General features: G+C 43.8%; 1 protein-coding gene across 3 annotated transcripts in view; it reads left to right on the top strand.

The window, feature by feature from the left end:
• Positions 1 to 13,829: 13,829 nt before the first annotated feature.
• Positions 13,830 to 24,474, top strand: part of fance (FA complementation group E) — a 34,254-nt gene continuing 23,609 nt past the window's right edge. The window contains exons 1-2 of one of the 3 annotated variants that reach the window (XM_080210270.1): positions 13,830 to 13,857; positions 20,570 to 20,782. In XM_080210270.1, coding sequence (XP_080066396.1) covers positions 20,574 to 20,782 — 209 coding nt within the window. In that variant the 5' untranslated portion in view covers positions 13,830 to 13,857; positions 20,570 to 20,573. Of the gene's footprint in view, positions 13,900 to 17,391; positions 17,416 to 20,569; positions 20,783 to 24,474 lie in introns of those variants that run through there. The other 2 variants (XM_080210271.1, XM_080210272.1) reach the window with 2 other exon arrangements.

Here is a 24,474-nt window from a genome sequence, read left to right as displayed (position 1 = left end):
ATCCACAAAGTAACTTAGCAATGACCACATTTGGCATTGCCCCAATCACTTACTGTTACTACTGAGCCTTATTCTCTCTTTCGTTGCTGATATTACATCTGGATAAACTCTATGAATGTAGCAAACTGCGGGTGTATGTTTTGTAACTGCTTTACAGTAGATCTCAACCTGTGATGAAGCGTTTATCTGGAGTTTATATGGTTATGCCTGATGTATTTTGACCAGTCAGTGCTTTTTTTTTTGGTTATATCCAATTCAATCAGATCAAAGTTGACAAGATAGGCAAGCCTCTTCCTGTCTTGGGCTTGTTCTTACATGATCCAAACTGATAGGAGCAGGCATCGCACCCCCTTCAGTGCTTGATCTCATTTGCATCTTGGCCAAAAGGCTGAGATGTTTTTAGAAAATTGCATCAAATGAAGCCTCTGTGTAATCTCTGACAACTATCAAGTGCAGGACAGCAAAACTACACTTGATCTTAGCCAAAAGGTCAAAGTTTTTTTATTTCAAAAATATACTTCATGCATAAAACATTACAGAAATTACATTTCCAATTCATTACAAAGTGCAAAAATGTTCATATTTACAATGTGCTTAACCTCAATATTTTAGTGCGCAGTTCCAAGACATTACAGTTCAGTTCATCAGATTATACACATTCCTCATGTTTCACTGTTATTTTTAGAGTTACACACACTTGCACAGTCTGAGGGTTTTTTTTACAGTTTGGCTCCTCGGTCTGCCTTGGTTAAAAGGCTTTAAATGGTGGCCTTTCCCCACCGTGCCTTTGCAGCAGCTGCCCCGAGCTTGAAAGCGTCCTTCAGCACATAGTTCTGGATATTGGAATGTGCCCATTGCAAACACTCGGTCGAAGATAAATCTTTGCACTGGAAAGTCAAGTTTTGGGCAGACCAAAGAGCGTCCTTCACTGAGTTTCTGACCCTCCAGCAGCAGTCGATATTTGTCTGTGTGTGTTCCTGCAAACTGCCCATAGAGCACTTTATAAGTGCAATTAAGATAACTGGAGTTTATTGGAGAGCGTTGTTTATCAATGAAAAACTAGGTAAGGTACAAGATATTAATTTCAATTTAGCATGCTACCTATGGTGGACAAATTTTGCTTTTAAACTAAGCCACTATATTTCAGAACATTGGAGCAATGCAGCTCATTACTTCATTGTCTATCTCAATGTTAACTGGAATGTTGGAAGCAAGGTAGCCTGCCCTGGCTGAAGGAAAATCCAGTTACTGATTTATCTCATGCTGTTTGCAATGTACGCCCTAATCAAAAACAGCCTCAGTCAAAGGCAGCTAAATCCAGGCCAGCTGCACCATCCTAATAAACAAAAATGTACAGAGAGCAGGTCAGAAAATACATTTAGAGAAAAATTTCTTTTTTTGTGTGCATCATCACGCTGTTGTGGTGGACTTCATACAACTAACCACAGGAGACCTAGGGACAGGTTGCAGTAGTTTATTCGTGATTTGAGCATGGAGGGAACTACCCCAGATAAACTTTTTTCCTGATACAGTTTGAAGTCACCAATACAGAACATTGTATTGTACACAGTACAATACACAGTACACAGAACATTGTTTTAAAATTCCAATCTTGTCTACGTAGGTTTATTATTAAAGTTTAACCCAAAAGCTTTTCTGTAATGTAGTTGGAAAACTGTCCGTTCTTCAAACAAATAAATAGCCTTGCTGGCAAGTTCTGTTGGTGTTAGGATCTTTAGGATAGCATCTGACTACATGTGATTTTTCCTCTACTGCAAGGGTGTTAGATCTGTCCCTGCCCGTTTTACTAAATCTATTAATTCACTCTCACAGCACCTTTAGTCAGGGACAGTGACATACCAAAGTCACTTCATCTTGGCAGCACAACTTCTCAGGTTTTACAAATTCTGATTTGTTATCGCTTAAATGTCATATGCATTTACTCTGCAGACGTTTAAAAATGGCAGCTGGAACTCGGGTGCAGGAATCATAAGCAGATGATTGAGGAGCAGTGTTTGACTTCACAGGCCTGTTCTGCCATTTGATGAGATCATTGCTGATCTGAATGTGCCCTCTACTTTCTGGTCTACTTGCTATATCCTTTATCTCCTGCCCCCAATTCCAACAGATCAATTTTTTCAGCAGCAGTTAAATGACAGGGTGTGATTCACACAGGTAGGAAACTCGAACTCAGTAGTGCCATTTGAACTGGCTGAATAGAAATAGACCCCATTTTGGCTACTACTTGGGCCTTAAACAGCAGCGTGGAGTCATAACTTTTTAAGTAAATGTACATACTTTTGTAGGGCAAATGTAGTCTGTCTAAATGTCATAGGTTTTTAAATCCCCCGCTCGCCTTCTTTGGACCTACATTATGTTGTAATCCAGCCCTACATTATGTTGATATTTTACTGCTCTTTTTGGGGTAAAATGATAGGTGAAATTTTTCAGTAGTTGTAGACGTTGTAAGGGATGGCACAGTGATTAGCACTGCTGCCTCACAGTACCAGGGACCTGGGTTCAATTCCTAGCTAGGGTCACTGCTTGTGTGAAGTTTGCATGTTCTCCCCATGTCTGCGTGAGTTTACTCTGGGTGCTCTGAATTCCTCCCAGTCTGAAAGACGTGCTGGTTAGGTGCACTGACTTGAACAGGTGCTAGAGTGTGCCGACTAGGGGAATTTCACAGTCACTTCATTGCAGTGTTAATGTAAGCCTTACTTGTGACGCTAATAAATAAACTTTAAATCTGTTTGATTTCATTAACATACCAGAAATCTGAATGATTTAAAACAAATAAGAATTTGCAAGTAAGGAAAAATGATCAAACTTTGAGAAAAGTGTGGTAAATATCAACTAGGTTATGAATGTAACTTTGATCATTTCCTTTCTCGTTTTGGTCACGCTTTATCTAAATTTTAGTTCAATTTTTAAAACATTTTCACAGCCTCTCCCTCTCCATTTGTCAGAACTATTGTTGGAAACACTTCCTGTAAATAAGTGGTGGTATCGCAGAAAGGAAATTTTTAAAGCTGCTCTTCATTTCTTCTGGTTAAGTTTACTCCCACATGCTACATTCCGAGTGAAATTTGTTATTTAACACCTTACTGCCAAGCTTCCAGTAACTCATTTTGTAAATCTGACCTTTGGTTGTGTTCAAGACTGAGCTAGCATGAATTATTGTGCTGATCCTCCCTCACAGTTAGAAATGAGAAAAGCAACTTCATTCAATTTCTTGTCTAGGTCATGAACACTCCTTATCTTTATCAAACAGATTGAAGCCTTTGAGCTTCTCCTTGCATCTTTCCCCTTCTAAACGGGTGAATGGAGAAAAATTGAGAAATTTAGGTCCAACATACTGACCTAAACTGACTGCACATGGCAACTGGAAAACTACTGAAAGCTGAAGAAGAGTTTTAGAATGCTGTTTCCCATGGTCCAAAAGATGTGCTGGTTAGGGTGCAATGGCCATGCTAAATTTTCACTCAGTGTATCCGAACAGGTGCCGGAGTGTGGCAAATAGGGGATTTTCACAGTAACTTCATTGCAGTGTTAATGTAAGCCTTACTTGTGACTGATAAACTTAGAAACTAAAATTATGACAACATAACACTAATCAGATGAACATAAGTATTAATTAAAGCAATAGTTATGCAAAATATCCCTGATTTGTATGAAACACTAAAAATCACAACAGCCCCCGCCCTATGCTTTCAGTTTTTCCTGTAGGGCAGAGGCAATTTCCTAAAGAAAATTCATTTTTAACTTAATCATTTGCGAAGCATTAACACTATTAGGTCATTTGGGCCGAATGGCCTGTTTTTGAGGTTTAAACATTTTTGGTTTGACAGGCCGATTACTGCATCGCCATTATGTGATGCCAACAATGAATGAAGGCCAGCAACAAAAAAGGAAAATTCTGGGAATCATGGAAGGTTTTACAACGTGCGGAGAGAGAACACAGCTAACGTTTCAAGTCTGAATGACTTAAACGTTTCAAATTCTCTGGACTCCAAACGTTGGCTCTATTCTTTCTCCACAGATGCTGTCAGACCTGCTGAGGTTTTCCAGCACTTTCTATTTTTTATTTCAGATTCCAGCATCTGCAGGAGTTTGCTTTTGATACGACCAGACATCATTGCAGACCTTTTTGAAGTGATGGTCTAATTGCTAAGTCAATTTCACCGGCTATGTATGTGCAATGTCCGTCTATTCAATCACATTCTGTAGCTTTATTGGGTTAGTTGATTCCAGCTACAAGTTTTGGGCACAGCAACAGGGTTACAGCTGTTAAAACCAGGGAGCAAAAAAGAAATATTGGGCCGCATTTCCACTCATGATCACCTACCCAGTAATCCCTGCCAAAACTTTAACACCGCTGTGATGGTTACTGTAGTGGAATAGGCTGCTAATTCTCAAATTTTGTCACTATCCATTTGGGACAAATGTCAGAGGAATTGTAACCCAGGTGTGAGAAACACAGCTCACAGTTAAACAATTTAGTCAAGTCAAGTTCTGAAGGAGCAAGATTTTATTTGACGTTCTTGCAAGACCGGGTGTCTAGCGAAATAGGCACACCTCACATAGATTTACAGCACATTTTATACCTTTTTTACAAGCATTGTGATGGCTTTGCAATGTGATGTTCTCTCCTAATTGGTGGTCCCTGTCCCATCTATGTGTTGACATTCTCCTATTGGCTCGAAGTGCCCTAAGTTCCTATCCCATCTAACAATGTCTCCTGTTATCACAAGAGTGCATTAGCAAACTCATCCATCTTATCCAATACTGTTACATGTCCAGTTCAGATTGGCGGTAATCAATCCTTTGCCAACTTAATCACTGCTGTCCCAACCATCTCAGTGACCTTTTCCCCTTTTATGCTTAGTTGTAGAAACAACACATCTTGCAGACCATTTGCTTTTTATAACGTGGGCCTCTTACATTCCTGCAGGATGTGGTGTATGCTTCACTGCACATCACATCTCTGATGTTATCTCTACATTACAGGCAGTCTTTTTATTATCCCTAATTATTGCTGTGTTAGCAGCATCGAACCCTATGTCCTATGTTTGTGACTAAACTCACAGTTGTTTCCATAAAGTGGGTTATCAATATGCCTAACTATATCCAATCTATTTAACTTCAAGCTATTTCTCTATGCTCTACAAATATATGTGTTAACAACATCTTTACCTATTGCTCACAATTCCCCCCTTTTCTTTTTAATTTGTTGTTGACACATCCATCCATCCTCACATTTCAAATTCCTGGAGCATTTGTTCTGCTATTTTATTTACTTCATCATCCAGTTCATTTCCAATTTTCAATAAATTCATTCTCTCTCCATGATCTACCGTAGACATTTTCTTTGTTAGTGTTGTTTCAATAAGCCTTTGGACCAGTCCCCTTACACAGGGGATTATGCAACATCCCACGGTTATCAATATCCTTGCCATTATTATTAAGGAAGTTAGTACTGACACCACCATTCCTTTCCATTTTCCAAACCAGGATTCTAACCAGACAGTGAATACGTTGTTTACCCCAGAGTTTTCTGCTATTTCCTCTGCTAAGGTTGTTAGTCCTCGTAAGGCTCGGGTTATAGAGCCATCAGGGGCCGTATTATTTGGGATAAAGGTACAACACTTTCCCCCCAACATTACACATACACCTCCTTTTTCTGCTAACGTCATATCTAAGGCTATCCTATTTTCCCACGCCATTCTACTAGTGGCGTCTAGTTGTTCCGCCAACTCCTTGACAGCATCCCTGGTTTAGTTAATGAATCTCTGTTGGTTATAGTATATATAATTTATCCAATCTACGTTCTTATTTATTGTCACCCACCAAAACAAGGATTCAAACCCAGCTGTAATCTGATTTCGAGCTTTAAATTCATCTGGGACTCCCTGAGGCACTCCTATGGGATCTAGATATATCTTTTCATCAAAAGAAATTCCTATCACTGATCTCTTATTTTTCCTTATCTTTTTCGATTCTTCAAATGCCAGGGTAAATGGTATAGCCAATTGGACAATTGCACATGTACCTTTCCACTGGGGGGGTAGAGTTGGCCTCAGTACCCTTCCTCCACAATACCACCATATATCTGCTCTGGGGATTTTCAATGATGAATAGTTCCCTCCCATTCCGTTCTCTGTAATGCTCCTGATCTCTGAGCATGATTCTAACTCCCCCATATAATGAGTTAACTCTGCCCCTTGTCGGTTCACACATGAAGTGTGATTCACAACAGCAGTGAGAAACTGAGGGGGAGTTTTTAAGTTCTTTGCTTCCACGGGAGGGAACATCAGGGATAGGGATGTGCAGTTCGGATTGCCCCATGCTTCCTTTTCTTGATACAGGGCTAACATGCACTCCACACCTCTTCTGTCGCGTTTCCATCCCAGAGGGAAGGGTACTATTTGAGCCACTGGCCTCCCAGACGCACAGGCATAGCAATTGCTTTTATTTAAGCTTTTTATAGTGTATTTGATCCATTCTACCCAGGCATTGGTCTCCTCATACCCAGTCTCTATTTCAAGGGTTTGTTTTAGGTTGTTTACTTCTACCATTCTTACTGCCCTTGGGTCATTTTGGGGAACCTGATCATTTCGGTCGGGTGTTTTCAAATTTTTATCTACATAGATTCGGAAACAGCATTTCAATTTGCTGTCTTTTCCTCCCTCCTTTACCCTGATTCTAAATACTGCCTGGTGCAGTTGATAGTCTCTGGTCCAATTAACCGTAAGGAAGGGTCCACCAGCTATGGAGTACCGGGAGAGGTTTTTAGGATCTAGAACTGGACCGTTTATTTTTTTTTGGTCCATTTGGTCCCTTTTATTGTTTTATATATATAGGATTGCATTTCTTATCTAAGCATTCTGATCTGGACTGCATATTTTTCTGATGAAGGGATATTATGGAAGGGTGTCCACCCCAAGGATATTTTCCATCAGCATAAAATTGTAAGGATTCTACCGAATATTTTCGCTGGCTCACCAGATCTCCACACACTACCAAAGAACATAGGTCAGTTTCTACCACCTGTGTTGTAGGGAGATCCAGAATCGTAATTGAGCTTATAGTATTTTTCCTTTCCTTTTCTAATTTATCTGAATTATATCCCATACTTGTAAGTACTTTCTGAGACAAGAGGAAGGAAAGCATTATCCAGGTTACCCCTTCCATTCTATCCCTTTCTCGTTACCTTTTAGGAGAGAACTTATTCAAAACAGTTTCTTTCCCGCGCTCACGCCGCTACTAGAAATTGATTATTTAGAGTCTTTTAAATTTCAGCTTTAAAGGTTCTTCAGTTGGTTCGACCTTCCACGTGTCGGAATTATCTGGAGGTTTTACCAGTCCCTTGATTATAGTATGATGTGTCCACCCCTTTTCAGCAGTCCTGATTGCTGTCTCGGTTGTTAGGAGTGCTTGATATGGTTCCTCCCATTCCAGTTGCAGCTTAGTTTCTTTCCATGACTTTACCAGGACCCAATCTCCCGGTCGAATTGTATGTACCGTGAAGTCGAGGGCTGGAGTCTGCGACAATAATCCTTGTTTCCTAAGGGAAGATATCGAGGAGGACAGGCCCAGTATATATTTCTTTACAAATTGATCATTCATTTCAGGAACCGGTAACTCCCCGACTGTCCCCATATAAGGCAGTCCAAATAGCATTTCATAGGGGGATAAACCCAAATCCTTTCGAGGAGGTGTACAAATACGCAAAAGCGCTATTGGTAAGCACTTAGTCCAAGGGAGTTTCGTTTCTATTATCAGCTTAGATCCTCTGTCCACTCTAAAACATTAGGTTCTTCTTCTAACAGTTTCAAATATAGTTGTTTAGTTTTCTGTGCGTACCCTTTGATCCACAATCTACAGTATCCTACTAATCCCAAGAACCTCCTAAGTTCTTTTTTAGTCCGTAGTATATTTAGATCTAGGATTCCTTGTATTCTTTCTGGATCTATTCTTCTCCTTCCCTCACTGATTAGGTGTCCAAGGTATTTAACTTCCTTCTCTACGTACTGCAGCTTTTTCTTTGACACCCTGAATCCCTGTTGTCCCAGAAAATTCAATAAGCTATTTGTGGTTTCTATTACCTTTTCCTTTCCTCCTCCTGTTACTAGTAGGTCATCTACATATTGTAGTAACGTGATTTCATCAGGCTTTTTAAATCTTTCTAACACCTGCTTTAAGACTTGACCGAAAAGATTTGGGGACCCTGTGAACCCCTGTGGGAGCACTGTCCACCTGAACTGTTGTTTCCGTCCTGTGATAGGATTTTCCCACTCAAAAGCAAATAAGTCTCGACTTTCTTCCACCAGTGGGCATATCCAAAATGCATCTTTTAGGTCTACTACACTGAACCATCCATGATCAGGAGGAATCTTGCTTAATAAAGTATAAGGATTAGGGACAACGGGGTGTCGTGTCTGCACTATCTGATTCAGGGCCCTTAGGTCTTGTACCAGGCGGTACGTTCCATCAGGCTTCTTTACAGGCAATATAGGGGTATTATAAGGGGACATGCAGGGTTCTAACAGTCCATCTCTAACCAATCCTTCAATTACTGGCTGTAATCCTTGTTTTCCTTGCAAAGGTATAGGGTATTGCTTAACACACACCGTCTCTCCTTTTTTTTTTAAATTTATTTGCAGAGGAGGAACGTCTAATCCCCCTCGGTTTTCCTCCCCTGCCCAGACTATCGGGTCTATTTGCTGTTCCTGTTCGTCTGTTAATACTGCCAATGGTTACTGTTAATTGGTTCTTTTCTACTCCAACTGCCAAACCCAATTTAATTATTAAGTCTCTGCCTAATAAATTACTGCCAACTGCTGGTATGTATAAGAGTTGACCCTCTATCCGCTCAGTCTGATATTTAAGCATAATCGGTTCAAACATGGGGACTGTAAAACCTTCCCCTTTCACTCCTGATACCATTAATTTTTTATCGATTAACTTTATTCCTCTCGGTATATAATTCAGAGAGGATCTAGTGGCCCCCGTATCCACCAGAAACACCGCATCTCCTTGTTGGGGACCCACCTGCAGATTTATCAAGGGTTCCCGGTGGATTCCCGGGGGTAGGAACCCCTGACCTCCCTAATCTTCATCCATACTCATGAGAGGCACTACCCTCTCTTCTCTTTGTAATTCAGGGCACTGTCTTCTAAAATGTCCAACCATTCCACAGTGATAACACCCCTTTTGGGTTTTTTTGTGTTACCCCACCTTTTAGTGCCCCACCTTTTCTACTTCCGCGCACCTTCCGTTCAACATACTGATACCCTCGTGTCCTTTCCTCAGTTAGGGGATTTACCCTCTTTCTCACAATCTCATCTACGGTCGCTACCATTATCTTTGCCTTCAGTTTCTCTGTCTCATTATCTCTCTTCACAAATACCTTCTGTGCTTCTCTTAACAATTCCAATAATGGAGAAGGCCTAACACTTTCTAACATGTTTGGTGGACATTTGTTACGTAAGTTCCACAAGTTCTCACCCTTCTGGGTATGTGATTACCAAGTCTCTGGTTGATATGTTAGTGAGGTACACCTTCTGAAGCAACTCTTGAGGAGAAACCTCCTGATTTCTGTGTTTAACTGTGTGTGTGTGCAATCACTGAAGTTGCTGTCTGATTTACTCTTTACTAATGGTAATAATTAATGGTGTAATGGTCTAATTCTATCTGAGAGATTAGGCCATTAGACCTGAGTAACAGGAATAGACAGGATAGATTCAGAAAGAATGATCCGAGTGGTGGGGGAATCCAGAACTAGGGATCATAATTTGAGGATAAGGGGTAAATCTTTTAGGGCTGAGATGAGGAGAAACTTCCTCACCCAAAGAGTGGTGAATTCACTACCACAGAAAGTAGTTAGGCCAAAATGTCATGTGATTTCAAGAAGAAATTAGATATAGCTCTTGCGGCTAAAGAGATATGGAGGGAAGGGGGGATCAGGATATTGAATTTTGATGATTGGCCATGAACAAAATGAATGATGGAGCAGGCTTGAAGGGCCGAATGGCCTGCTACTGCTTCTATTTGCTATGTTTCTTCTCACTCCACCCTTCTATTTTCTGAATTTTTTTTTTATCCCCACTCCACTTCTTAGTGGAAGTGACTACTTGTTCAATTAGTCCAGCTAACTGATGTATTAACAATACTGCTATTTTCTTTGTTTGGTTTCACTTTTCTAACTCTCTAATCTGTGATTCTGACGTTTCAATTCTCTCCTTGTCGTCAGCCCAATTTTTTTACCCAAGACTGAGATGTGTTCAATTAATCCAGTTTAAACCTGTTTAATTAATTCAAACTAAGAGAATTCCAATTATCTTAGTTATCATCATCAATCATCAAATCCTTCCAGTGCAGAAGAAGGTCATTCAGCCCATCAAGTCTGCACCAACTCCACAATCCCATCCCACCCCAGCCCAATCCCCATAACCCTACTTATTTACCCTATTAACCCCCTGACACTAAGGGTCAATTTAGCATGGCCAATCACCCTAACCCACACATCTTTGGACTGTGGGAAGGAAACCAGAGAATACAAAAGAGACCCACACAAACATGGGGAGAATGTACAAACTCCACACAGACAGTGATCCAAGTCAGGAGTTGAACCTAGGTTCCTGGCAATGAGGCAGCAGTGCTAATCGTTGTGTCACCATACCAGGTGACTTTAATAAAGACACTTCATTACTCCAACCCTTGAAACCCCACCCAAAAAACCATTCCGTCCTTTTTTTTTCCCAATCATTTCCATTGTTGATCTAGTGGGTGAAATGGATCCCACCCCTAGGTCGCTCTTATCACAGTCCGGTGATACCTATCAGGGGTGATCAGTCCCCTCCGTACCACCGCTTACACTCGTGGGCTTACACCCTTAAGCTCACACTATTAAGCCGGCTTTCCCTTCTACTCCGGCGATCTCTCAGACAGATTCTTTCTTACTCTCATCTGAACATCACATCCCAGGCATCCTTTTCTAGCCTTTACACTCACTTCAAACTTCTGAGCTTCGCATAGGGGGCTACCCCTCTTAACAACTGGTCTAAGGCTGGGTGTAAAGACAGACACCTCCTTATCTGCACGTGCTCAGCTCAGACCTCTCACACACTCACACTCTTTCATCACAGATGAGCACCTACTGTACTTTGATTCACTCCCTTAAATTCGGTAATCTATTCCGGAGCTCCGGTTGTGGCCATTCAACCGGACCCGTAAACAGATCCCAGGTTTCAGCACCAATTCTTGTAGGTAAAGATACCTCTGAATCCAATTGTGAGTCAAAGTACAGCAGTTTATTTAACAAAAGCCTGATTCAGAAAATCCAAAATAAGATTTATTTTTATCACCTTTAAATATCCTCACTAAATCAAGACCCTTGCACATTCGTACAATTCTGGTACAATAAAACAAAACATCACTTGGAACACAGATGCACGAAGAAATACTGAAAGCATTCTAATGTGCAATCTACATGTTTAATTATTTCTACAGCTCTGCCTTTGTAACCAACACAGGCAAGTACAAAATCAAATCTACTGTTTGCCTAAATGGTTAACTCTCCTCACAACTTTAAGATGCAATGTAATGCCACCTTTCCCACTTGGCAGAATTCAAATCTCTGTCCGATCCCTACATAATTTAGTAAACTTAAAGCAATTCACTTTGATTGGCTATATCTATTACATCACCTGAGGGTCTCAATTACACAGTTACACCCTCTCTCTCTCTCTCTCTCTCTGTACCATACAGAGTCAGCCTGCTTGTCTCTTTTTTTTAACCCTTTACTGGTGGGAGCTCACTGGCCTCTAATAAATTTGACCTGTTTGATTTGGGTGCCCCATGCCGTGACAAATCCCCTTCTCTCTCAAACAGTCATATAGTCATGCACAATTCCAAATACATAACTGCTATTAGCATTCACCCCGCACCTCAGTAAAAGCCTATGTCAGGGTTCCCAGTTCCACTGACATACTTCTCTCTACTCTTTCTGCTCCCTCATCACATAACCTCCCCCGCAGCCCCGAAATTAACATTATCCAGCAACTTGCATAGTCAATTCCTTTCTGGGACACCGGCTGCTTCTATCTCACATATTCATTAAGAATATGACAAACCCAATCCTCCTCCGAACCGTACTTTGGCCAGAAGACAGACGGACTCCGGATTGCTTCTTTCACCCAAACAAGACAACAATATCCTCTCATTGTCGTCTTGTTTTTATCCCTAGTACAGCTACTAGTGCTCCAACCTTCCAACATCCTTCCCAACGGACTTTCTGGAGGGATGTTACCTGGGGCCCCAATCCTGACACCTTTCCCGGGGGACTTCTTCCAACTACCCCCATTTTTCCATGGTTTACCGACCACGACCCGGTCGCCAAGGCAATACTTAAAAGTCACTTTTCTTACCTTGGTCCGTGCACAGCGTTGCCCGACCACACGACGGTGCCTATCGTATCCCACTTACTCGTTCAGAACAACTTTCCTAGGATTCTTAACAGTCAGTGGCAGAGAAGCCCACCGATGAGCACCTGGGACCGTTCAATTTGGAACGGGACGCGTCTTCCCAGTTGCCACCGGCAACCTCCCTACCAGGGATGTTAGGATCCCGGACGAGCCCCCAATTGTGAGAAACACAGCTCACAGTTAAACAATTTAGTCAAGTCAAGTTCTGAAGGAGCAAGATTTTATTTGACGTTCTTGCAAGACCGGGTGTCTAGCGAAATAGGCACACCTCACATAGATTTACAGCACATTTTATACCTTTTTTACAAGCATTGTGATGGCTTTGCAATGTGATGTTCTCTCCTAATTGGTGGTCCCTGTCCCATCTATGTGTTGACATTCTCCTATTGGCTCGAGGTGCCCTAAGTTCCTATCCCATCTAACAATGTCTCCTGTTATCACAAGAGTGCATTAGCAAACTCATCCATCTTATCCAATACTGTTACATGTCCAGTTCAGATTGGCGGTAATCAATCCTTTGCCAACTTAATCACTGCTGTCCCAACCATCTCAGTGACCTTTTCCCCTTTTATGCTTAGTTGTAGAAACAACACATCTTGCAGACCATTTGCTTTTTATAACGTGGGCCTCTTACATTCCTGCAGGATGTGGTGTATGCTTCACTGCACATCACATCTCTGATGTTATCTCTACATTACAGGCAGTCTTTTTATTATCCCTAATTATTGCTGTGTTAGCAGCATCGAACCCTATGTCCTATGTTTGTGACTAAACTCACAGTTGTTTCCATAAAGTGGGTTATCAATATGCCTAACTATATCCAATCTATTTAACTTCAAGCTATTTCTCTATGCTCTACAAATATATGTGTTAACAACATCTTTACCTATTGCTCACACAGGGAAGTTCACACAGAGGATAGGGGGGGAAGATTAATATCAAATGGGAAATTCGTGTACGTTCCAGGTTTGTTTTATGCAAAAGTTTAGGCCTCACTGGATTTTAAGATTCGGGTCAGGGGAAGGATTTAGACCCAATTGGCAGATATGTTTTCACTGGGATCAGTTTTGACTGAGTTCAGCACAAACCCTAGAGCTGGTCTCCAGGGACCGGCAGGTTGAGATTATCAGTCAGTCTGTGTTTACAGTGCAGCCACTCTGCCCATCTCTCTGTGCTTTCAGCACCATTCCCGCCACCCGGACAGCGCCGGCGGGATCCCCGCCACCCGGACAGCGCCGGCGGGATCTCCGCCACCCGGGCGGAAGCGGGTCCGGGATTCCCGCCAAAGGCACCGGAAGCTGCGCGCGGAGCCCGCCAAAACTGAACGGAAATGACGGAGGAAAACTTCCGACCGGCCTCGGCAAAACAACCGGTAAAAATAAAAATACCGGAGAGAGAGAGAGAGAGAGAGCGGGTAAATACCGGAGAGAGAGAGAGAGAGAGCGGGTAAATACCAGAGAGAGAGAGAGAGCGGGTAAATACCGGAGAGAGAGAGAGCGGGTAAATACCGGAGAGAGAGAGAGCGGGTAAATACCGGAGAGAGAGAGAGAGAGCGGGTAAATACCGGAGAGAGAGAGAGAGAGAGCAGGTAAATACCGGAGAGAGAGAGAGAGAGCGGGTAAATACCGGAGAGAGAGAGAGAGAGCGGGTAAATACCGGAGAGAGAGAGAGAGAGAGCGGGTAAATACCGGAGAGAGAGAGAGAGCGGGTAAATACCGGAGAGAGAGAGAGAGCGGGTAAATACCGGAGAGAGAGAGAGAGCGGGTAAATACCAGAGAGAGAGAGAGAGCGGGTAAATACCAGAGAGAGAGAGAGAGAGCGGGTAAATACCGGAGAGAGAGAGAGAGAGCGGGTAAATACCGGAGAGAGAGAGAGAGAGCGGGTAAATACCGGAGAGAGAGAGAGAGAGCGGGTAAATACCGGAGAGAGAGAGAGAGAGAGCGGGTAAATACCGGAGAGAGAGAGAGAGCGGGTAAATACCGGAGAGAGAGAGAGAGAGAGCGGGTAAATACCGGAGAGAGAGAGAGAGAGAGCGGGTAAATACCGGAGAGAGAGAGAGAGAGCGGGTAAATACCGGAGAGAGAGAGAGAGAGGGTAAATACCGGAGAGAGAGAGAGGGTAAATACCGGAGAGAGAGAGAGAGAGAGAGGGTAAATACCGGAGAGAGAGAGAGAGCGGGTAAATACCGGAGAGAGAGAGAGAGAGGGTAAATACCGGAGAGAGAGAGAGAGAGAGAGGGTAAATACCGGAGAGAGAGAGAGAGAGAGCGGGTAAATACCGGAGAGAGAGAGAGCGGGTAAATACCGGAGAGAGAGAGAGAGAGGGTAAATACCGGAGAGAGAGAGAGAGAGCGGGTAAATACCGGAGAGAGAGAGAGAGAGGGTAAATACCGGAGAGAGAGAGAGAGAGCGGGTAAATACCGGAGAGAGAGAGAGAGCGGGTAAATACCGGAGAGAGAGAGAGAGAGAGCGGGTAAATACCGGAGAGAGAGAGAGAGGGTAAATACCGGAGAGAGAGAGAGAGAGAGAGCGGGTAAATACCGGAGAGAGAGGGTAAATACCGGAGAGAGAGAGAGAGAGAGAGCGGGTAAATACCGGAGAGAGAGAGAGAGAGCGGGTAAATACCGGAGAGAGAGAGAGAGAGAGAGGGTAAATACCGGAGAGAGAGAGAGAGAGAGCGGGTAAATACCGGAGAGAGAGGGTAAATACCGGAGAGAGAGAGAGAGAGAGAGCGGGTAAATACCGGAGAGAGAGAGAGAGAGCGGGTAAATACCGGAGAGAGAGAGAGAGGGTAAATACCGGAGAGAGAGAGAGAGAGCGGGTAAATACCGGAGAGAGAGAGAGAGAGGGTAAATACCGGAGAGAGAGAGAGAGAGCGGGTAAATACCGGAGAGAGAGAGAGAGCGGGTAAATACCAGAGAGAGAGAGAGCGGGTAAATACCGGAGAGAGAGAGCGGGTAAATACCAGAGAGAGAGAGAGAGGGTAAATACCGGAGAGAGAGAGAGAGAGAGCGGGTAAATACCGGAGAGAGAGAGAGAGAGCGGGTAAATACCGGAGAGAGAGAGAGAGAGCGGGTAAATACCGGAGAGAGAGAGAGAGAGCGGGTAAATACCGGAGAGAGAGAGCGGGTAAATACCGGAGAGAGAGAGAGAGAGCGGGTAAATACCAGAGAGAGAGAGCGGGTAAATACCGGAGAGAGAGAGAGAGAGCGGGTAAATACCGGAGAGAGAGAGCGGGTAAATACCGGAGAGAGAGAGAGAGGGTAAATACCGGAGAGAGAGAGAGCGGGTAAATACCGGAGAGAGAGAGAGCGGGTAAATACCGGAGAGAGAGAGAGAGAGAGCGGGTAAATACCAGAGAGAGAGAGAGAGCGGGTAAATACCGGAGAGAGAGAGAGAGAGAGCGGGTAAATACCGGAGAGAGAGAGCGGGTAAATACCGGAGAGAGAGAGAGCGGGTAAATACCGGAGAGAGAGAGAGAGGGTAAATACCGGAGAGAGAGAGAGCGGGTAAATACCGGAGAGAGAGAGAGAGAGCGGGTAAATACCGGAGAGAGAGAGAGCGGGTAAATACCGGAGAGAGAGAGAGCGGGTAAATACCGGAGAGAGAGAGAGCGGGTAAATACCGGGGAGAGAGAGAGAGAGCGGGTAAATACCGGAGAGAGAGAGGGTAAATACCGGAGAGAGAGAGAGCGGGTAAATACCGGAGAAAGAGAGAGAGCGGGTAAATACCGGAGAGAGAGAGAGAGAGCGGGTAAATACCGGAGAGAGAGAGAGAGAGAGCGGGTAAATACCGGAGAGAGAGAGAGAGAGCGGGTAAATACCGGAGAGAGAGAGAGAGAGCGGGTAAATACCGGAGAGAGAGAGAGAGAGCGGGTAAATACCGGAGAGAGAGAGAGAGGGTAAATACCGGAGAGAGAGAGAGCGGGTAAATACCGGAGAGAGAGAGAGCGGGTAAATACCGGAGAGAGAGAGAGCGGGTAAATACCGGAGAGAGAGAGAGAGCGGGTAAATACCGGAGAGAGAGAGAGAGCGGGTAAATACCGGGGAGAGAGAGAGCGGGTAAATACCGGAGAGAGAGAGAGCGGGTAAATACCGGAGAGAAAGAGAGCGGGTAAATACCGGGGAGAGAGAGAGAGCGGGTAAATACCGGAGAGAGAGAGAGAGCAGGTAAATACCGGAGAGAGAGAGAGAGCGGGTAAATACCGGAGAGGGAGAGAGAGCGCGGGTAAATACCGGAGAGGGAGAGAGAGAGCGGGTAAATACCGGAGAGAGAGAGAGAGCGGGTAAATACCGGAGAGGGAGAGAGAGAGCGGGTAAATACCGGAGAGAGAGAGAGAGAGCGGGTAAATACCGGAGAGAGAGAGAGAGGGTAAATACCGGAGAGAGAGAGAGCGGGTAAATACCGGAGAGAGAGAGAGCGGGTAAATACCGGAGAGAGAGAGAGCGGGTAAATACCGGAGAGAGAGAGAGAGCGGGTAAATACCGGGGAGAGAGAGAGCGGGTAAATACCGGAGAGAGAGAGAGCGGGTAAATACCGGAGAGAAAGAGAGCGGGTAAATACCGGGGAGAGAGAGAGAGCGGGTAAATACCGGAGAGAGAGAGAGAGCGGGTAAATACCGGAGAGAGAGAGAGAGCGGGTAAATACCGGAGAGGGAGAGAGAGCGCGGGTAAATACCGGAGAGGGAGAGAGAGAGCGGGTAAATACCGGAGAGAGAGAGAGAGCGGGTAAATACCGGAGAGGGAGAGAGAGAGCGGGTAAATACCGGAGAGAGAGAGAGAGAGCGGGTAAATACCGGAGAGAGAGAGAGCGGGTAAATACCGGAGAGAGAGAGAGAGAGCGGGTAAATACCGGAGAGAGAGAGAGCGGGTAAATACCGGAGAGGGAGAGAGAGAGCGGGTAAATACCGGAGAGAGAGAGAGAGAGAGCGGGTAAATACCGGAGAGGGAGAGAGAGAGCGGGTAAATACCGGAGAGGGAGAGAGAGAGCGGGTAAATACCGGAGAGAGAGAGAGAGCGGGTAAATACCGGAGAGGGAGAGAGAGAGCGGGTAAATACCGGAGAGAGAGAGAGAGAGCGGGTAAATACCGGAGAGAGAGAGAGCGGGTAAATACCGGAGAGAGAGAGAGAGCGGGTAAATACCGGAGAGAGAGGGAGCGGGTAAATACCGGAGAGGGAGTGGTATTTACCTGTTGTCTGTTGCAAATTAATTGAGAAAGAGCTGGAAATTGTATAGAACCCCTCAGGCTTTATGACTGGCTCAATATTCACAATGAATATTACACATACATAGACAAACAGTATCACCATTGTACTGAAATTCATTGTGCAACGCCTGTAGAGAATTTAAATATTATCGCACTTTGTGTGGCAACCATTTTAGAATGTTCTTTTAGGTATTTTAGGAATAAAATGGGTGGTACAGTGGTTAACACGGCCGCTTCACAGCTCCAGGGAACCAGGTTCGATTCCTGGCTTGGGTCACTGTGTGGAGTTTGCACATTCTCCCCGTGTCTGCCTGTGTTTCCTCCAAGTGCTCCAGTTTCCTCCCACAGCCTGAAAGACGTGCTGATTAGGAGGATTAGCCATGGTAAATTCTCCCTCAGTGTCCAGAGTTGTGTAGGTTAGGGGATCAGCCATGGTAAATGTGTGGGGTTACAGGGAGAGGGCCTGGGTAAGATGTTCTGTCAGAGAGTTGGTGCAGACTAGATGGACTGAATGGCCTCTTTTGCACTGTAAGGATTCTATAAAAGTCCTTTTGTAAAAAAAAAAGTGGAAAAAGCAGTATTACCCATTTCAGTTTCCAACTACTCTCTCTTGCCTTATTGATGTTTTAATGGATCTAATATTAAAATGAATATTAAATGCTAAAATACAATGTAAAGCTCAGATTTGAGAATCCAATTATTTTAATTGCAAATATGATCTTTGTTATAGCATAAGGCAATGTGAGATAAGGTGTTGATAGAGGGAAAGGCTATCACGAAAAATAACAGCTGAGAAATGAAAAGAGAAAGCATTCTTTTGATTTGATTTTTTTTATTGTCACATTAATAAAGAAAAAAATTACAGCACAGGAACAGGCCCTTCGACCCTTCAAGCCTGCACCAGCCATGCCCTTATGGGGACCATATCCCTCTATTCCCATCCTATTCATGTACTTGTCCAGATGCCCCTTAAAAGTCACTATTGCATCTGCTTCCACCACCTCCCCGGCAACAAGTCCAAGGCACCCACTACTCTCTGTGTAAAAGATCTGCCTCGCACATCTCCTTTAAACCTTGCACCTTACGCCGTCTAGTAATTGACTCTTCCACCCTGGGGAAAAAAGCTGACCATCCACTCTGTCCATGCCTCTCATAATCTTGTAGACTTTATCAGATCTCTGCTCAACCTCTGTCACTCCAGTGAGAACAAATCAAGTTTTTCCAACCTCTCCTCATAGCTAATGTCCTCCATACCCGGCAACATCCTGGTAAATCTTTTCTGTCCCCTCTCCAAAGCCTCCACATCTTTCTGGTAGTGTGACGACCAGAATTGAACACTATATTTCCAAGTGCGGCCAAACTAAGGTTCTATAAAGCTGCAACATGACTTGACAATTTTTAAATTCAGTACCCCGACCGATGAAGGCAGGCATGCCGTATGCCTTCTTGACTCCATTCTCCACCTGCGTTGCCACTTTCAGTGACCTGTGTACCTGAACACCCAGATCCCTTTGCCTATCAATATTGTTAAGAGTTCTGCCATTTACTGTATATTTCCTATCTATTAGACCTTCCAAAATGCATTAGCTCACATTTGTCCGGATTAAACTCCATCTGCCATCTCTCCACTCAAGTCTCCAACTGATCTATATCCTGCTGTATCTTCTGATGGTCCTCATTGCTGTCAGCAAATCCACCAACCTTTGTGTCGCCCGCAAACTTACTAATCAAACCAGTTACATTTTCCCCCAAATCATTTATATATATTACAAACAGCAAAAGTCCCAGCACTGATCCCTGAGGAATACCACTTGTCACAACCCTCCATTCAGAAACGCACCCTTTGAGTGCTACCCCCTGTCTTCTTCAGAGTGAGAAGTATTGTTTCTTCCACACTATTCAGACAAAGCATACCGTTAATAGAGAAAGAAATGAGAGTGCAGAATGTAGTGTTAAAGTCATAGCTAGGGTGTAGAAAAAGATCAACTTAATCAAGGTAAGTCCATTCAAAAGTCTAATGGCAACAAGGAGAAAGCTGTTCTTGAGCTGATTGGTACGTGACCTCAGACTTTTGCATCTTTCTCCTGACGGAAGAAGGTGGAAGGGAGAATGTCTGGGGTACGTGGGGTCCTTAATTATGCCGACTGCTTTGCCAAGGCAGTGGGAAGTGTAGACAGTGTCAGTGGATGTGAGGCTTGTTTATGTGATGGTTGGGGCTACACTCACAACCTTTTGTAGTTCCTGTAGTCTTGGGCAGAGCAGGAGCCGTATCAAATTGTGATTCAACCAAAAAGAATGCTTTCTATGGTGAGAGTCGTAGCTACATGCCAAATTTCTATAGTCTTCTGAGAAAGTAGAGACATTGGTGGGCTTTCTTAACTATAGTGTCAGCGTGGGGGAACCAGGGCAGGTGGTTGGTGATCTGCACAATTAAAAACTTGAAGTTCTCGACCCTTTCTACTTCATCCCCTTTGATGTAGACAGGGGCATGTCCTCCACTATGCTTCCTGAAGTTGATGACAATTTCCTTTGTTGACATTGAGGGAGAGATTATTATCGTTGAACCAGTTCACCAGATTCTCTATCTCATTCCTGCACTCTATCTCATCATTGTTGAGATCCAACCCACTATAGTGGTGTCGTCAGGAAACTTGAAAATTGTGTTGAAGGGGAATATGGCCTCACAGTTATTGGTGTGTAGGAAGTATAGTAAGGAGTATAGTAGGGGGCTGAGGACACGGCCATGTGGGGCACCAGTGTTGAGGATTATCGTGGAGGAGATGGGAGAACAGTAGTTTGTGAGGAAGATATTTTAAAATGCTGTCATGTACAACATAATTTTAAATCAGTACCTTGTTTCTTATCTCTGACCTTTTTAGGAGCATGAAGGGCTATAAGGAGCTGCTGGAGCAGTTTGAGAAACCATTCCAAATCCTGCTTCACACACTGACCATGGGTGTATCGGGAGCTACTGCTGCCTTTCACATTCTGCATCGTCTCCAATCAAAGCAACCTCTCCATTGGAGAACCTTTACCGAGACACTGTGTCAGCCTGAGCCGTCATTGGAAGGGAAGGCACAAACGCTTAGTCTGTAAGAACTTTAATTGTGACCATTTCTACCAAATGTGAGGCACGTTTAGTAAAATTTACTCCCCTACATTTTTTCCAAACTTTGAAATTATAGTTCCATGCACATGGATAGTGTTTAAGCTTCACATGAAAGATTTGACCTAGCGCAGGCTTGTCAGCCAGTTGATAACATTCTTGCCGATATGTTAGAAAGTTGTGGGCTGAAGAACCATTCCAGAACTGGAGTACAATAACCTAGGCTGACAATCCAGTGCAGTACAGAGGGAGTACAGTGGTACTGTCTTTTGGAAAGTACATTAAAACAAGGCTCTGTGTGATGTCTCAGATGGATGTAAAAAATGCTAAAGTATTACTTTGAAAAAGAACGGAGAGTTATCCCTGATGTCCAGCCCCATGTTTATCCCTCAATCAGAAAACATTGTCTGGTAATGATCACAGTAATACTTGAGGGAGTTTGCTGTAAATGTAATGGCTGCCATGTTTCCTACATTATAAGAGTGACTACACTTCAAAAGTGCTATGGGGGTGGCACAGTGGTTAGCACTGCTGCCTCATATGCCAGGGAGTTTGCACATTCTCCCCGTGTCTGCTGGGTTTCCTTTATATGGAAATATAAATGCAGAAGTACATTCTTTAATATATCATCTTTAAGGTCAGTCTTTAAACCGAGGCCTTAGCTCTCCTTTAATGTGGATGTAAAAGATTTGCTGGTGCTTTTAAAGAGCAGGGATCTTGAATAATATTCATCCCTCAACCTGAACCATTAAACAAAAAAATTGCTGTTTTGGGATCTTGCTGTGCACAAAATGCCAGCTTTGCCTAGGATGATGACTACAATTCAAATTTGTATTTTCCCTGAAAGGTGCCATGCATGCAAGTTTTTTTCCCTGAACTTTTGATTTCAAGTCTTTCTTTTTGTCTTCAGTTTTTCCCTCCGTGTCATTTACCCACATGTTTGCCAAGAGGACAAGATGGGTACTGACTTGTTCTTGGACATCTGCTGTTGACTCAACTTTGAGGAGATCCATAAAATATATATTGTAATATTAATTCTCTCCTTGAATTGTTAATGCCTTTCTGTCTCTCAGTGATTCTTTGTGATTTTCTATATTTGTTAGGGACCATCGTCTTTGTAGTTGCCTGAGCCTATTTGATGTCTATTGTGTTTTTGCCTCATGGACTCAGATTTATTTATTTTTTATTCATTCATGGGACATGGGTGTTGCTGGCTGGCCAGCATTTATTGCCCATCCATAGTCACCCTTGGAGGGTAGTGGAGAGTCAACCACATTGTTGTGGGTCTGGAGTCTCATGTAGGCCAGACCAGGTAAGGAAGATTTCCTTTCCTAAAGGACATTAGTGAACCAGATGGGTTTTTCTGACAATCAACACTGGTTTGATGATCACCAGTAGATTCTTCATTCCAGATATTTTTAATTGAATTCAAATTCCAGCATCTGCTGTGGCGGAATTCAAACCCAGGTCCCCAGAACATTAGCTGAGTTACTGGATTAATAGTCTAGTGATAATCCTACTAGGCTATCGCCTCCGTCTTATGATGTGACAATGCTATAGAAATGTAAATTGCTGTATCTATGAATAGTAAAAACACTATACGTAGCAAAATCAGAGGCTGGGAATCCAGCAGCAACTAATTCAGCTCCTGATCCCTCAAAGTCCATCCAACATCTACAAGTCAAAAGTCAGGTGTGTGCTGGAATACTCTCCGCTTGCCATGATGAATGCAGCTCCAGCAACACCCAAGAAGCTTGACACCATCCAGGACAAAGCAGCCACACCCCATCCACTACTTTAAACACTCACTGCCTCCAATACTGATGCACAGTGGTGGCAGTTTGTACATCCACAAGAAGCCCTGCAGCAACTTGCTAAGCTTCCGTCAACAGCGTTTCCAAACCTGTAACTTCTGCCATCTGGAAGGACAAGATCAGCAGGTACATGGGAACACTACCACCTGCAAGCCACACACAATCCTGTCTTTGGAAATATATTCCTTCACTGTCACTGGGTCAAAATCCTGAACTGTACTGTGGGTGTACCTACAGCACATTGACCATTCGAGACTCCTCAGATACTTAAGCAGTCCATGTTCATATGCAACAAGAACTGAACAATATCCAGGCTTGGGCCGACAAGTGGCAAGTAATATTTGTGCCACACAAATGCCAGGCAATGACTATCACCAATAAGAGACTCTCCAACCACCGCTCTTTAACATGCAATGGTGTAACCATCACTGAATCCCCCACTGTCAACATTCTTGGGGTTACCATTGACCAGAAACTGAACTGGACTCACCACATAAACACTGTGGCTACAAGAGCAGGTCAGAGGCTAGGAATACTGAGGTGAGTAACTCACCTCCTGACTCCCCAGAACCTATCGACTAACTGCAGTGCGTAAGTCAGGAGTGTGATGGAATACTTCCCACTTGCCTGGATGGGTGCAGCTCCAACAACACTCAAGAAACTTTACACCATCCAGGATAAAGCAGCCTGCTTGATTGGTACCACATCTACAAAAATTCAATCCCTCCACTACCGACGCTCAGTAGCAGCAGTGTGTAATATCTACAAGATGCACTGTAGCAATTCACCAAAGATCCTTAGATAGCACCTTCCAAACCCATGACCAGCTCCATCTAGAAGGACAAGAGCAGCAGATAAATGGGAACACCACCACCTGCAAGTTCTCGTCCAAGCCACTCACCATCCTGACTTGGAAATATATCGCTGTTCCTTTGCAGTCGCTGGGTCAAAATCCTGGAATTCCCTCCCTCACGGCATTGTGGGCCAACTCACAGAACATGGACTGCAGCGATTCAAGAAGGCAGCTCACCCACCACCTTCTCAAGGGCAACTAGGGATGGGCAATAAATGCTGGCCGGCCAGCCAGCCAGCCAGCGACTCCCATGTCCCATAAATGAATAAAGAAAAAAGTTCTAGAACATAGCCCACCAGCAACCTTTTGGGAAAATTAGTGATGAGTAACAAATGCTGGTCTTGCCATTGATGTTCACATGTCACAAAAGAGTAAGTAAAAGAAAAGGAGAAGCGAATTGGAAGATTGAAGCCAACTCTTTGGCCATGAATCCCAAAGCCTACATGGCTAATGGTGGCTAACTAGAAACGCAATGGCTAAATGAGTTTCAGAATTCTGCCTTTATCGTGCTGACTCACACTGGAATACAATTTTATTGTCGGTGGCCATCTTCTGAATTTCCCAAATTGATTCTTCTTGTTTGAATTTGAACGGCGAGGGCGATCAAGCATACCAGCTGAGCCAACCCCACTTTTAGATATGACTGATATGAATGTATGGCCAGCACTGATCACTGTGGGTTAGGTAGAGTACCCTGACAGATTCCCAATCCTTCATGTGGATCCCCCACAACACCTCTCCATCATGAGATCAGCTAACTCAGTTGGGATCGGGACCGGAACCTGGAAGTTCTTTGTCTGTAAGGTTTAATCCCACAATAGCAGTGCATTTACTTACAATGTGGAACTGATTAAAGGTGTCTTTGACCTTGTCTGTGTGGTATTGCACTGAATGGCTGCTCTTCCAGCCTTGTTTTAATTCTTAAGTCACTTCATTATTCATTTGAAACTAGATCGAGATTATCAGTAGTCATTTTGTACAGGTAGCCAATAGGCCAGGCTCTCAGTGATC

The sequence above is a fragment of the Carcharhinus amblyrhynchos genome, chromosome 22 (assembly GCF_965287045.1).
Source record: "Carcharhinus amblyrhynchos chromosome 22, sCarAmb.v2.hapA, whole genome shotgun sequence".
NCBI classification, from domain to species: domain Eukaryota; kingdom Metazoa; phylum Chordata; class Chondrichthyes; order Carcharhiniformes; family Carcharhinidae; genus Carcharhinus; species Carcharhinus amblyrhynchos.
Note: the sequence above shows the minus strand (reverse complement) of the source record. Positions and strands in the feature narration are given on the sequence as shown.